The 12,131-nt window shown below is 35.8% G+C and overlaps 8 protein-coding genes across 8 annotated transcripts; 4 read left to right on the top strand and 4 right to left on the bottom strand.

Annotated features, from left to right (window-relative positions):
* Positions 1 to 173: 173 nt before the first annotated feature.
* RPL43A (60S ribosomal eL43 domain-containing protein) lies at positions 174 to 476 on the top strand (the record flags this gene model as incomplete). Its single annotated transcript, XM_062955766.1, has 1 exon — positions 174 to 476. The coding sequence occupies one exon, from the start codon at positions 174 to 176 to the stop codon at positions 474 to 476; it is 303 nt and encodes a 100-aa protein (XP_062812336.1).
* A 218-nt stretch (positions 477 to 694) lies between these two features.
* PRCAT00005676001 (ESCRT-II subunit protein) lies at positions 695 to 1,285 on the top strand (the record flags this gene model as incomplete). The annotated part of the gene is made up of 1 exon (XM_062955764.1): positions 695 to 1,285. The coding sequence occupies one exon, from the start codon at positions 695 to 697 to the stop codon at positions 1,283 to 1,285; it is 591 nt and encodes a 196-aa protein (XP_062812335.1).
* A 434-nt stretch (positions 1,286 to 1,719) lies between these two features.
* Positions 1,720 to 3,441, top strand: URA7 (CTP synthase; the record flags this gene model as incomplete). The annotated part of the gene is made up of 1 exon (XM_062955763.1): positions 1,720 to 3,441. The coding sequence occupies one exon, from the start codon at positions 1,720 to 1,722 to the stop codon at positions 3,439 to 3,441; it is 1,722 nt and encodes a 573-aa protein (XP_062812334.1).
* Positions 3,442 to 4,155: 714 nt separating this feature from the next.
* On the bottom strand, positions 4,156 to 5,070 carry PRCAT00005674001 (uncharacterized protein; the record flags this gene model as incomplete). The annotated part of the gene is made up of 1 exon (XM_062955762.1): positions 4,156 to 5,070. The coding sequence occupies one exon, from the start codon at positions 5,068 to 5,070 to the stop codon at positions 4,156 to 4,158; it is 915 nt and encodes a 304-aa protein (XP_062812333.1).
* Positions 5,071 to 5,198: 128 nt separating this feature from the next.
* Positions 5,199 to 6,137, top strand: PRCAT00005673001 (uncharacterized protein; the record flags this gene model as incomplete). Its single annotated transcript, XM_062955761.1, has 1 exon — positions 5,199 to 6,137. One exon carries the CDS (start codon positions 5,199 to 5,201, stop codon positions 6,135 to 6,137), a length of 939 nt encoding a protein of 312 aa, XP_062812332.1.
* Positions 6,138 to 6,168: 31 nt separating this feature from the next.
* Positions 6,169 to 6,954, bottom strand: PRCAT00005672001 (mitochondrial 37S ribosomal protein mS42; the record flags this gene model as incomplete). Its single annotated transcript, XM_062955760.1, has 1 exon — positions 6,169 to 6,954. One exon carries the CDS (start codon positions 6,952 to 6,954, stop codon positions 6,169 to 6,171), a length of 786 nt encoding a protein of 261 aa, XP_062812331.1.
* A 123-nt stretch (positions 6,955 to 7,077) lies between these two features.
* Positions 7,078 to 8,205, bottom strand: TIP41 (Tip41p; the record flags this gene model as incomplete). Its single annotated transcript, XM_062955759.1, has 1 exon — positions 7,078 to 8,205. One exon carries the CDS (start codon positions 8,203 to 8,205, stop codon positions 7,078 to 7,080), a length of 1,128 nt encoding a protein of 375 aa, XP_062812330.1.
* A 115-nt stretch (positions 8,206 to 8,320) lies between these two features.
* On the bottom strand, positions 8,321 to 11,890 carry GDE1 (glycerophosphocholine phosphodiesterase; the record flags this gene model as incomplete). Its single annotated transcript, XM_062955758.1, has 1 exon — positions 8,321 to 11,890. The coding sequence occupies one exon, from the start codon at positions 11,888 to 11,890 to the stop codon at positions 8,321 to 8,323; it is 3,570 nt and encodes a 1,189-aa protein (XP_062812329.1).
* Positions 11,891 to 12,131: the final 241 nt, after the last annotated feature.

Here is a 12,131-nt window from a genome sequence, read left to right as displayed (position 1 = left end):
CAAATGATGTTAAAGATGATGATAAATCCCTTCCTAGATTAATCTCATTGATAGATACAACTTTTATCGCCCTTATTACTTCCCTTTGAAGCGTAGGCGGGTCACGAATATACGCCTTTCATGAAAAGGAACAAATTTAATATCGCCCGTCAGCCCAATGTATCAAGCAATTAATGAATGGAATACTAACATGTAATAGGACTAAAAGAACGAAGAAGGTTGGTATCACTGGTAAGTTCGGTGTCAGATACGGTTCTTCCTTGAGAAGACAAACCAAGAAATTAGAGGTGCAACAACATGCAAAATATGATTGTTCATTCTGTGGTAAGAGAACCGTTCAGAGAGGTGCAACTGGTATTTGGACCTGTAAGTCATGCAAGAAAACTGTTGCTGGTGGTGCTTACAGTGTCTCTACCGCAGCAGCTGCAACCGTCAGATCTACCATTCGTCGTTTGAGAGATATGGCTGAAGCTTAAATCTATTCACAATCTAAAACATGTATGTTTAAGTGTTCACTAGAAACTGCTCTGTTTATATTTTAAAAATTATCTCACTGACATCAAATATAATAAACTTTAAATAAAATAGTACGACGTAGTAGCTATTTCATTTGATTTAATCTTATGATTATATGGCACGTGATAAAAAGACGACCTATATATCGATTAATTACCATAGCCAGGCTTCTCATTACATGAGTATGTCATATTCATTCCCTAAAATCCATTCCTTTCCCCCGTTATATACCAAACAGCCTAATGCAACTATATTTTCAAATCAGCTTGATTCATGGTGTGACATAATACTTTCTTACTGTGAGCACTTCAAAGTACAATCTTTATCTAGCAATGGGATTCCTCTCCATGCACAAGACGAAACGACAAATAAGACAGAATACCCTTTAATATTTGAAAACAAGGGAATCGGAAGGGCTGCCAATGAGGAGCTCAAACAAGCTGTATTCAAGCATCTAATTCACAAATTGTGTAAGGCAGATTATATTGATCCTAAACACCCAGACTTGGGAATAGTAATATACTGGAAGTCATTGGCCGAATGGAGTAATTTGCTTTACAATTATGTGGACTCAGCAGGGCTACGTGGAACTATTTTAACGGTATATGAACTAACAAAACTGGAAGAGAGTCTGGTTCCAAGCCAATTAAGGAATTTGGACCCTAATCTCTTGATTAAGATAATAAAGGAAGTACTAGTTAAGCAAGGGAAAGCGCAAATACTCGTGGATGATACTAATAATGAAATTGGAGGGGTTAAGATCGTATGAAATATTCATTAATAAAAGAGACCTTCTAATATCAAGTATATAAATTTAATGCCCCACTTCTTCGTGAATATTACCTCATGCTGAAGAGATTCCGTATTACGGAGTTGGCAGAGATAAACTATTTCAAATGCTAACATAGGTGCCTATTCTTAATTACAACATTTATTTAGGAAGAAGGTGTATAAGCTGGCATACATTCTTATTACTCTTTCAGGAAGTCTATGAGAACGCGCTTTCAGGAAAAAAAATTCTGTCTTCTCATCTCTCCCTATATAATCTGAGAGCGGCCATTAATCTAACTTAACATCTGCTCTTTCTTCCCGCTTAAATACTATATTTAAGAGGGCAAGTCTATTTAGATTGTAAAGTTATAGATCTAGTAGGGCCTTCGTTTATAAAGAGATCATAGACAAGAATAGTAATAAGAAAGAATAATGAAGTACGTTGTCGTATCTGGAGGAGTCATTTCTGGTATCGGAAAGGGTGTATTAGCATCTTCAACTGGATTATTGTTCAAAACTTTAGGTATTAGAGTGACTTCTATCAAAATTGATCCTTACATGAATATTGATGCTGGTACTATGTCTCCACTTGAGCATGGAGAGTGCTTTGTATTGAATGATGGTGGTGAAGTGGATTTGGATTTAGGCAACTATGAAAGATATTTAAACATCACCTTGACAAGGAATCATAATATAACCACTGGTAAGATTTACTCTAAAGTGATCGAAAAGGAAAGAAATGGTGATTACCTAGGTAAGACTGTACAGGTAGTTCCTCATATTACAGGCGAAATCCAAGATTGGATAGAAAGAGTAGCAAAAATACCAGTCGATGATACTGGTTTAGAACCTGAGGTTTGCATCATTGAGCTAGGAGGCACGGTTGGTGATATCGAAAGTGCACCCTTTGTAGAGGCTTTGAGACAATTCCAGTTCAGAGTTGGAGTACAAAATTTTGCTTTAATTCACGTCTCTTTAGTTCCCGTAATTCATGGTGAACAGAAAACGAAGCCAACACAAGCAGCTGTTAAGGATTTGAGGTCTTTAGGCTTAACTCCAGATATGGTGGCTTGTAGGTGCCAGGAGGAATTAGAGGTTACAACAATTGAAAAAATAGGGATGTTCTGTCACGTTGGTCCAGATCAAGTTATCGCAGTACACGATGTTAATTCTACATACCACGTACCTTTATTATTGAAAGAGCAGAAGATGATGAAGTATTTAGCGAAGAAGTTGAATTTACAGCCTGTCTCGAGTGATGCATTGATGAAAGGTGAAAATTTGCTTTCTAAATGGAGGAATCTAGCAATTAGTCATGATAAATCTTTCGAGACCGTTACAATAGCGCTAGTTGGAAAGTATACAAATTTGAAAGATTCATACTTGTCTGTCATTAAGTCATTAGAACACTCTGCGATGAGATGCAATAGAATCTTAAAAATTGAATGGGTTGAATCTAGCCACCTTGAAGAAAGCGAAAAAACTTCCAACTTATCAAAATACCATAAAGCTTGGCACTTTGTCTGTCAAGCGGATGGTATATTAGTTCCTGGTGGATTTGGGAGTCGTGGTATTGAAGGTATGATAGCAGCTACTAATTATGCTAGAGAGCATGATGTTCCATTTTTAGGAATATGTTTAGGTCTTCAAGTCGCTGTCATTGAATTTGTTAGAAATGTTTTGGGCTACCAAAATTCTACATCCATGGAGTTTGAACCCAAATCCGATGAGACCACTGCATCCGTTGTTTATATGCCAGACGTTGACCAAGTCAAGCTCGGTGGTACTATGAGGTTAGGTATCCATAAGACCAAGTTCATAGCTGACTCAGATTGGTCAGTTTTAAAAAAATTGTATAATAACGAGGACTACGTATTAGAAAGACACAGACATAGATATGAGGTGAACCCCAGATTGATCGATCAGATAGAGAAAAAAGGTTTGATTTTTATCGGCAAGGATGAAACCGAAAAGAGAATGGAAATTTTTGAACTCAAGGGCCACAAGTTCTTTTGTGGAACCCAATATCACCCCGAATACCTATCTAAAGTCTTGTACCCATCGAAACCATTCCTTGGATTAATTGCTGCTTCAGCTGGCATCATGGATAGTGTGCTTGAAAGAGATGACTTAAAGATCAGAGGTGAATTTTAGTACATTTATGATTTATCACTTAACCAACATTTTATATAGATAAGTTAGAATTTATTTTGTTGTTGTTAGCTAGCACTGTTTTGTTGTCGAGATTAACGTAAGAATAATCTCTTTATCGGCCCTAGCCTCCTTGTGAAAACCAGTAAGTAGTAAATTACTATTCGAATTAAGTAACCTGCAACAAAGATTTATTCACGTGACTTACACATAATGATATTGATGATGATAAAGAACTTTGTGGAACAAATGCGTTATTAGTGCTGTAGCCAATTGAGTATTTTTGCGTCACCTTAGTCACGCTTTTAATATTTGCTACATTATAGATCAGAACTATAAAAAGGGCAGTGTCTAAATTGTTTCTTGTATTCATACTTACACATTAAATTAAAATAATCAGCAATGATATCCTACGGTTATAACTTATACGAGCAAAGCGAAAGTGAGTGTTCTTGCGGATCTAGTTGCAAATGCGGAACAGCAGGTACAAAATGCACATGTGGTACTAAGAAATAGTTTCTTAGTGAATCAAAAAAAAATCATGAATTCACATAGTATAATATAACGTGAATGTTTTTAAATCGATTTATTGGGTTTATACGCATAGTTTATGGTACATAAAGGAATAAAAATGAGCTTGATTTTGAATTTAAATTGCAGTCGTAGAGTTGGGATTGATGCAAAGATGTGGGAAAAAGGTATTAAATGCAATAACAGCTAAGGACTGTTTCGTTTTAAATACAGATACACATCCTTTTCATCTTCCATGTCTTCAAGGGCCATGATTTTCTGTATACTTAAAGGTTTGATTTTCTTATTGTCCTCTAAATAAGTTGCAACCTCTTGAACAGTTTTGTATTTTAATAATTTATCATTGAAACCTATATCCGTGATTAAGTATAACCCGACCCATGCTTTGGTATACACGTCACAGATTTCAATACATCTTAAAAAGTTGTCTCGGGCGCTGGTGAGAATAGAGACAGCTTCAATATACTGGTCCCTGGAGTCAATTTTGTTTTCACTTTGAAGGAACTGATAGTAGTAATTCAAGCCTACTTTGTAAAATATTGGATATGCAAAAGGTTCATTCAACAAAATTTCTTTTAGACAAAACACAGCCTCATCATAGTGACCAAGCTTTTGATATTCATCAGCAAGTTCCGCCCATGTTACAAGATCCAAAGGCTGGACGCTTAAATAGTAATTCAAATTATTAATATACTCCTCTTTGTTATTAGTCCTCCTGCTGAAGGTCGTCAATCGCCGTGACAACCTTAGTTCATTCTTATCTTTGTCTAATAAATTCATTGCATCGGCTTCGCTACCTGTTGCTTCGAGATACAACGATTTCAACAATTTCAATCTCTGAGATCTTTTTATATCAAATTGGTCAATCAAGCTATCCAAGAGTGTTTTTGCTTTCACATCATGATTCGTCATCAATGAAATACAAAACTGAAATTCTAGTAAGTTGAATAGGTCAACAGCCTCTAATGACTCAGTATTGAGCAATAAAAATTGATCTAATTCTTCATAGTAGTCATTCAATTCTGCTGGTTTGAAACTCAAATAAATACCTGAACTTGCAACAGATAAGAATTTCTTCTTGATTAGAGTTAATTCTGACATTCTGATTCTACTTTTTCATCTGAGTGGGTTCACTTGAAATGTTTTTTTTTTGGTTTTTATTTTCGTGACTGTGCGATATCTGCTTTTAGTCTCTTCTTTGTATACGATGTATAAAAGAGCCTTCAATCATGTCTGAAGACTTATCGAGGGCTTGTGATACACTTCTCAGAAGTACTTCAATACTAAAGCACAGTTATGGTGTTCCCAAGTGGCCCACAAACCTTTACAAAGGCTCTAAATTACATCCTTTGGAATCTAAGTATGCTGATTTACACAAAGAATTGTCCCGAAAGTTAAATAAGTTGATCTATTTAAGTGAATTGGATGTTATTTACAAATTGGCTCCTATGGAAATAGACTCACAATATCGAGCGATAATCAATGAATTTTCAATGATAGATCCTAATGATTTAAAGAGATTTTTAAGCACTCAGAATGAGAATTTCAAAACTGAACTACTAATGAATGAGTACTTACAAATCATTCTACCTGTTCTACGTTCCGTGCATCATATAAACTTGACCTTAACAGAAAAAGATATTTTGCATACTTTAAAAAGCTTATACGAAGATGAGTCGGGAATAATATATTCATTGATGAATGAGTATAACAGCAGCAATGAGAATCAAGACAAGCTAAATGATAATTATACTAAGATATCCAACTTGTTGTTGAATGCTGTTAAACCAAAAATTTTGAAACTAAATGAGCTTGACAAGGAAATAGAGCTCTCCTCTGATAAACTTATCAATGGCCAGAAGCAACAGGTTGCTGAGGTCATTGATGAGTTAGACTCTACCCCTGAAGGCAATGAGCTCATAGCGGGATTCAAAAGCCTAATTGCAAAGTGGAATTACCTATCTATTTTGTGCGACTTTCTTCCTTCCCTGATTACAAGTTTGCCAACTAATTGGTTCAAAGATGAATCTCTATTTAATATAATAATTGATTGTGAGAAGTTATCTGAAAGAGTCAGAAAATATCAACTACTCGTGAATATTAATAGTTTTGAGAACTTTTCAATTCAAGATTTACTCATGCTTAACTTTGTTGAATTAGAAGAATAGCCTATGTACAATTTTAGTCGATCTATGTTGGTTACACTTGGAATAGTCTTTTATTCACTACATCCCAGTTTATGCAATCCCAGAAGTTTGACAAGTAATCTGCCTTACCTGTAATACCATAATCTTCAATATATGCGTAATTCCAGTAGCTGATGCCCAAAATAGGTAACGTAAAATCTTTGTGATGGTTAGCTGCGAGGTCTTTAATGCTATTCAAATATTCAAAACTTCCTTCGTCAGCTCCTCCATTAAAATCTAACGACTGGTTTTTACCATAATAATATGGAGTACCGTCATTATTACACCTGATAATAGATAATGACTTGTCTGCGCGTTCAACCAAAAAGACCCAACCTTGCCCAAAACCGGAATCTGCCAACAATAAAAACTCATTTCTAAACGATTCGATATCTTTAAAATTCTGATCTGCTAATCTCTCAAGAAGGAATCTAGAAGGCTTTGTTTTTAAAGCATCGGATTTGTTTGTCAACTGTTCAAACACAAAGTGGTTGTTATGAGCTTGGGATGCAAAATGATAAACATTTTGTTCTGTAGTTTGCTTAGCTGTCTTCAATAATATTTGGTATGGTGTTCTTACTTCATTTTCTGTTCCATTAGTTTGTAAACTCAAATTTAGAGTCAAATACTTTTGGTAGTCTAACCACGCTGATTGAAAACCTTTGGCGGTATACAAGCCCTCAATTCCATTCGCTGAAAACTTGTCTTGATTCTTCAAAATAGGGACACTGTGCAAGGATCTGTTCGAAATCTTCTTTAACGATAGGTCCTTAAGACATCTGACGTGGCTCCTAAACATATTAACTAAACCAAACTTGTAAGATTTTTATGATTTGAATCTGGAAAAAATTGAAGTTACAAAAATTATCATTATTTTGGTTCATGCACTATTGTCCTGTCATTACATAAATTGTAAACTATACTAAGCTATGGCTGAGGGAGGAATTCTTATCTCAACTTCACGACTAATGACGGGCATATTTTGAGATACCCAGTTCATGTCCCGAAACAAGCTTTTGGGATCATTTGTCAGTTTTGCCTTAGAGATAAGAGAGCTATAAAGACTTTCTTGAACCTTGTACTCTCTCAAAACCTCGTTTGATTCAAAGTCAACATAAACTCTTGTATCTCTGATTCTAAATATTACGTTATCAATCCTCAAGAAAAACCTGCAAAGCAATAGCAAGCAGGAAGGCATAACTCTTATTTTGGTTGACAAGATTGATATTCCATTGTCTCCTAACTCATCTTCGTATAAAACAGACTCGTCAAAGAATAATATAGGCTCTTGTTTCATTAACTTGGCAATTGGAATCTGCTTTGTAGTTGGCCTAAATTCAATATTTGTCGTTCCCTTGTATCTAGGTGAATATGTCCAGTCGAAAGGTTTCAAGCTATCCATATCAGTTAATCTCGTCAAATCTTTACTAGAACTATCTTTGTTATTCGCCACCAGCAGCGATGAAGTCCTTCTAGAACTTAGCCATTCCTTATGATAGCTTACTTTCAAATTAGAGCTCAGATCCATAGAATCCAATGCATCCAAAGCGTTGAATTCTATTACTTCTTCTGTCTTTCCATGGACTATTTTTACTTTGTTATTCCCAAATATCATCTCTGGGAGCGGAAATTGAAATCTAGTATCATTCAAATCATCTATTTCTTGGGAGCTAAGTATTGGTTGTTTTATAGTGAAAATATTCCATTCATCAACTGCTATTGAAGGTTGATCTTTGAATGGGAATGATGAACGTGGCGATGGTATTATCACTTGACCACAATGATCACATTGTGGATTCAGACAATTGCCTTCATGCATTCCAGAGGGCACTGTTATTTTAGGAGATGATTTGGAGGCACTTCCAATTGGTACCTTCATACTTCGTTTCACTGAGCTGGTTTGGGTTGTTCTTTCCGTTTGCTGGCCATGTGGTAACCTTCCTCTTGTATGTAATTCTACCATGTCTCGTGCATTGTTGACATGGACTGCTTGAATACCAGTGTTGGGAACCTGAAATTTCCTAGGGGTTGTTTCTTTTCCGTCAGTCATTATCTATAACCTCGCCTAAGTTCTAACTACGTGTGATTCGGTTGAATTTATTTTACTATCTACATTTTTTTAAGAATGCGAAGTACTAAAAACAATTTTAATAACATAATTCTAGTTAATCGGATCCTGAGGAGTATTCTTTTAAGACACTTTGATCTTTTCTCAACCCATCTCTTACTGCTAAAACACTATCTGCTATTACAGCATCAACTCCAGCTTTCATCTGTCTTTTAGCTATCTCAGGGTCATTATTCTTCACACCATAAGTAACGCAAACTAAACCGGATGACTTCACAACTTGTGTCAACCTTGGGGCTTTTACTAAAGTTTCCGCTGCACTAACTACACCCAAAAGATTCCATTTTTTTGCAAACCTTATCGCATTTTGTAAAGAAGTTGCTCTTATATCAGCCATGCTAACAGTACCTGCGTCAGTCAAGAACAAGATCGGAATAGTGGGTTGCTTCAAAGACAATAGCAAACAAACATCTGGATGGAAGGACGAAAACAAAATATCTCTACCAGTGGTATTCTCATCATAAACAACTTTTAAGATTGTATCAACATAAAAATTTAAATCAATTGCAATCTCACCCATGCTCTCATGTTCCGCCTCATCAAGCATGGGATATTTTAACTCTATATTGAAACCTACATTCTTGGGAATCTTCTTGAAGAGTTCCTTTAAGGTAACAAAGTTTGAAGCAACTGAAAGCCCTCTCGCATTCCCTTTGAAGCCCTTAGCCTTCCAGGTTTTTGTCAACTTCATCCTTGTGCTAAACTGATCTTTGTATTCTCTCTCTATTTCATCATCTGTATCTGGGGAATTGCCGCCATTCTCTAACTTCGGATATGATGACATTGCTCTCGGCCTATTCATTTTGCTGAGCCATTCATCATCCATGGAATGTTTAACTTTATGAGAATCTTTTGATTCATTCAAATTCAAAAATTGTTCTGCAGTCAAAGCATGCATAGGAATATCAACGCCGGATTCAGCTACTGTGAAATCGTGGTAGACTACTGGAATAAAGTCTTTTGTCAACTGGACATCGAATTCGACGTATGATGCTCCCAATGAAGCGGCTGCTATAAATGATTCGACAGTATTCTCTCCTAATTGCAATGATTTTCTTCCACTAGAATTTTGACCAAGTCCTCTATGACCAATAACTCTAGTTGAGACTAATTGCTTCCAGTAAGTATCTCCTCTTCCGATCTTCATCTGAGGATGATTGAATGATTTCACGTAAAGATATTCAAAATTAACTGCCCCCAATATATCTAAGTTGTTCGCTTCAGTGATCGGTAACGTAATACTTGAATATAGAGATCTTAAATTGGAACCAACTTTAGTATACGCGTTGTTCAATAGTGCAACAGCTCTTCCTAGAATTTTATCTTTTCTATCAATAGAGACCTGATAGGTCGGGACAATGTCAAATGTAATGATAACATCACTAGGAGTCATTCCGTCAATTAACTTGAAGGAAATGGGATCAGTAGCACTTCCATGTTGTCCTTCTAAAGGCATGTCGATAATCACAGGAGGTTCGACAGGTACATTCGTAAGCTTCTGACGACAAGTGATAGATAGTGATAATGCAGTATCTAATTCGGTTAAAAAGCTCTTCGAAAACGAAATCTTATTTAATGACACTGGATCTCTTTTATCTCTAACATCTGTCGACCCCAAAGTAATCAATATCAAGGATTCACCCTTTGTCAAATATCTATGACCAAAGGACTTGATTGGTTTAGGTTTGTGTCTTTTTGGAGATCGAGATCTAGGAATAGATGAAGTAGAACCATTATTCTTCAATTGCTTATATACCTCAGCTACCGCAACACGAGTTTCAGGAAGCTTGTCGATACTTGAAGTCGTAATGTCCTCATTTGAAACTGAATTAGAATTTATTATCGATTGCCTTGAAACATTATTTTCTGGGTGATACATATCATATAGTAATAAATTCTCATCATGCGGCTTCAAAAGATCTGCCGTTGTCAAATGGCCCCTGAGGCAAGCATGCTCCATCGGCAACCATCCAGAGTCGTCCACAATCTCATAATTGCAGCCACCAGCAACTAGGATTTTAACCACGTCTTCAAATCCTTCACTGGCGGCTACGAAAATAGGCGTCCAACCAAAGACGTTTTCGCCAATTTCAGAATTTGCGTTATTGTTCATCAAAAACTCTACCAAGTTTACGTAATTAAGCTTTGATGCAATATACAAAGCAGTTTCATTATTGTGCTCCGGATCTGTGTAATCAACATCTATTCCTCCCTTTATCAAATGTTCTAAAATCTTCGGTGATTCTGACCTCACTGCAAGCAAGAGTAAACTCGGGCAAGTTAGCTTCGATTTAGAATAAATAATTAAATTTTCAGTAGTCTTAGGATGATTACCAATGATTGAAAGATGTAACGGAGTCAATCGTTCTTGGTCACCCCAAATTTCTATGTCATCAATAGAGCTCTTGACCAAGCTGAAAGCGATCATGTGAGATAACAATGATTTCGTGGCATCCTTCAATCCATATTGAGCTCCGTAATGCAAAGGAGTTCTATCATAGTTATCCTTTTTAGTAAGTAATTCCTTGTTTTCCAAATGATCGAGAACATAATTGAGGCCATCGATAGTATTTATAGTTAATTCGACTCCATCAGGCCCATTCATGTTTCCGATAAATCGATTTATATCAATAGTTTCACCCGGTGTCAATTGCTGCTCTTTGATAACTTGTCTTTTACCTAAGCTTGAAATATGCTGATGGAAAAAATTTCTACCGCTAATATCTGACTTGTCAAATAAAGGATCGACATTTCTTTCTTTGGCATATTGCTTAAGAAAATCGATCAATACCTTTATAGATTTCATCGAGTTAATTAAAACAGATCTGTTTAAAAGTGAAAGAAGAAATTTGTGGGTTATTTTGTCGTCCAGGAGCTTTTTGAGTTCAGAGAGCAAAGCATTTGAATCATCTCTAATAATTAGCTCATAATAATGTTCCAAAAACTCCTGATCAAATGAATGTCTTCTTCTCCCAACTATTTTGAGAAAATCAAAACTTTTGTCAATATTCTCCCCAAATTCTTCGTCACTTAAACTGTTCAAGATATTATTAATAATCTTGAGGTTTTGAATCAAGTCGTATTCATTCGCAAAGGGCAACGCATTAACTCTTGTAGACAAGTAATTTTCTTTGTTATTTCTGGTAAATTCATCGGTGTTATTAGCAACCAATGTTAATTTCTTGTCTAGCTTCTTAAGGATTTTAGTGAACCCTTTATGATTGAGTTCGCCATACCATTTCAAATTTCTATATATTGTTCTCAATTCGAGAAGAATGCTAATAATCTCATCCAATTCTTCATTTGACTCAATCTGATGATGTATAGTCTTATTTTTGTACCCCAAAATCAGAATAGTCTTGTCTAACCTGCGATTGTACTCTTTGAACTTATTATTGTAAAAGTTATCTACCTTCTCGATATCCCTATCTAATTCATAAAAGAAAGTTGACAAGACAGAGGCAATCAAATTTGGAATCTCCTTTTCATCCTCAATATTAAGCGACTGATCTATCCCTTTGATTATCTTCTTCAAATGTTTGTAGTTCATGTAAAAAATGGACCACTCTGGGATCTGATGAGTTGCAAAGGTCTTACCAAACTTCATCTCTAAGTTGACTGATTACTGCTGCTCTAGTGTATAATCATGAAGAGTACATATACTGTTAGAATATATCGTCAATTCAAGTAAAAACGTTTGACTACTAGCGCTGCTTATGGCAATCTCTCTACACGTGTAGACAATTGCCTTTCAGCGGACCTCGTTTTTTTTTTCTTCGGTGAGATAAGGAAATTTTTACCGACAATGGTTATAAACGACGTCAAACGGGGATCTATTTATGTTGACT

The sequence above is a fragment of the Priceomyces carsonii genome (genome assembly GCF_900007245.1).
Source record: "Priceomyces carsonii strain CBS4050 genome assembly, scaffold: Debaryomyces_carsonii_scaffold_6, whole genome shotgun sequence".
Classification (NCBI taxonomy): domain Eukaryota; kingdom Fungi; phylum Ascomycota; class Pichiomycetes; order Serinales; family Debaryomycetaceae; genus Priceomyces; species Priceomyces carsonii.
The sequence above is the reverse complement of the archived record's forward strand: the minus strand, read 5'-3'. Positions and strand labels throughout refer to the sequence as shown.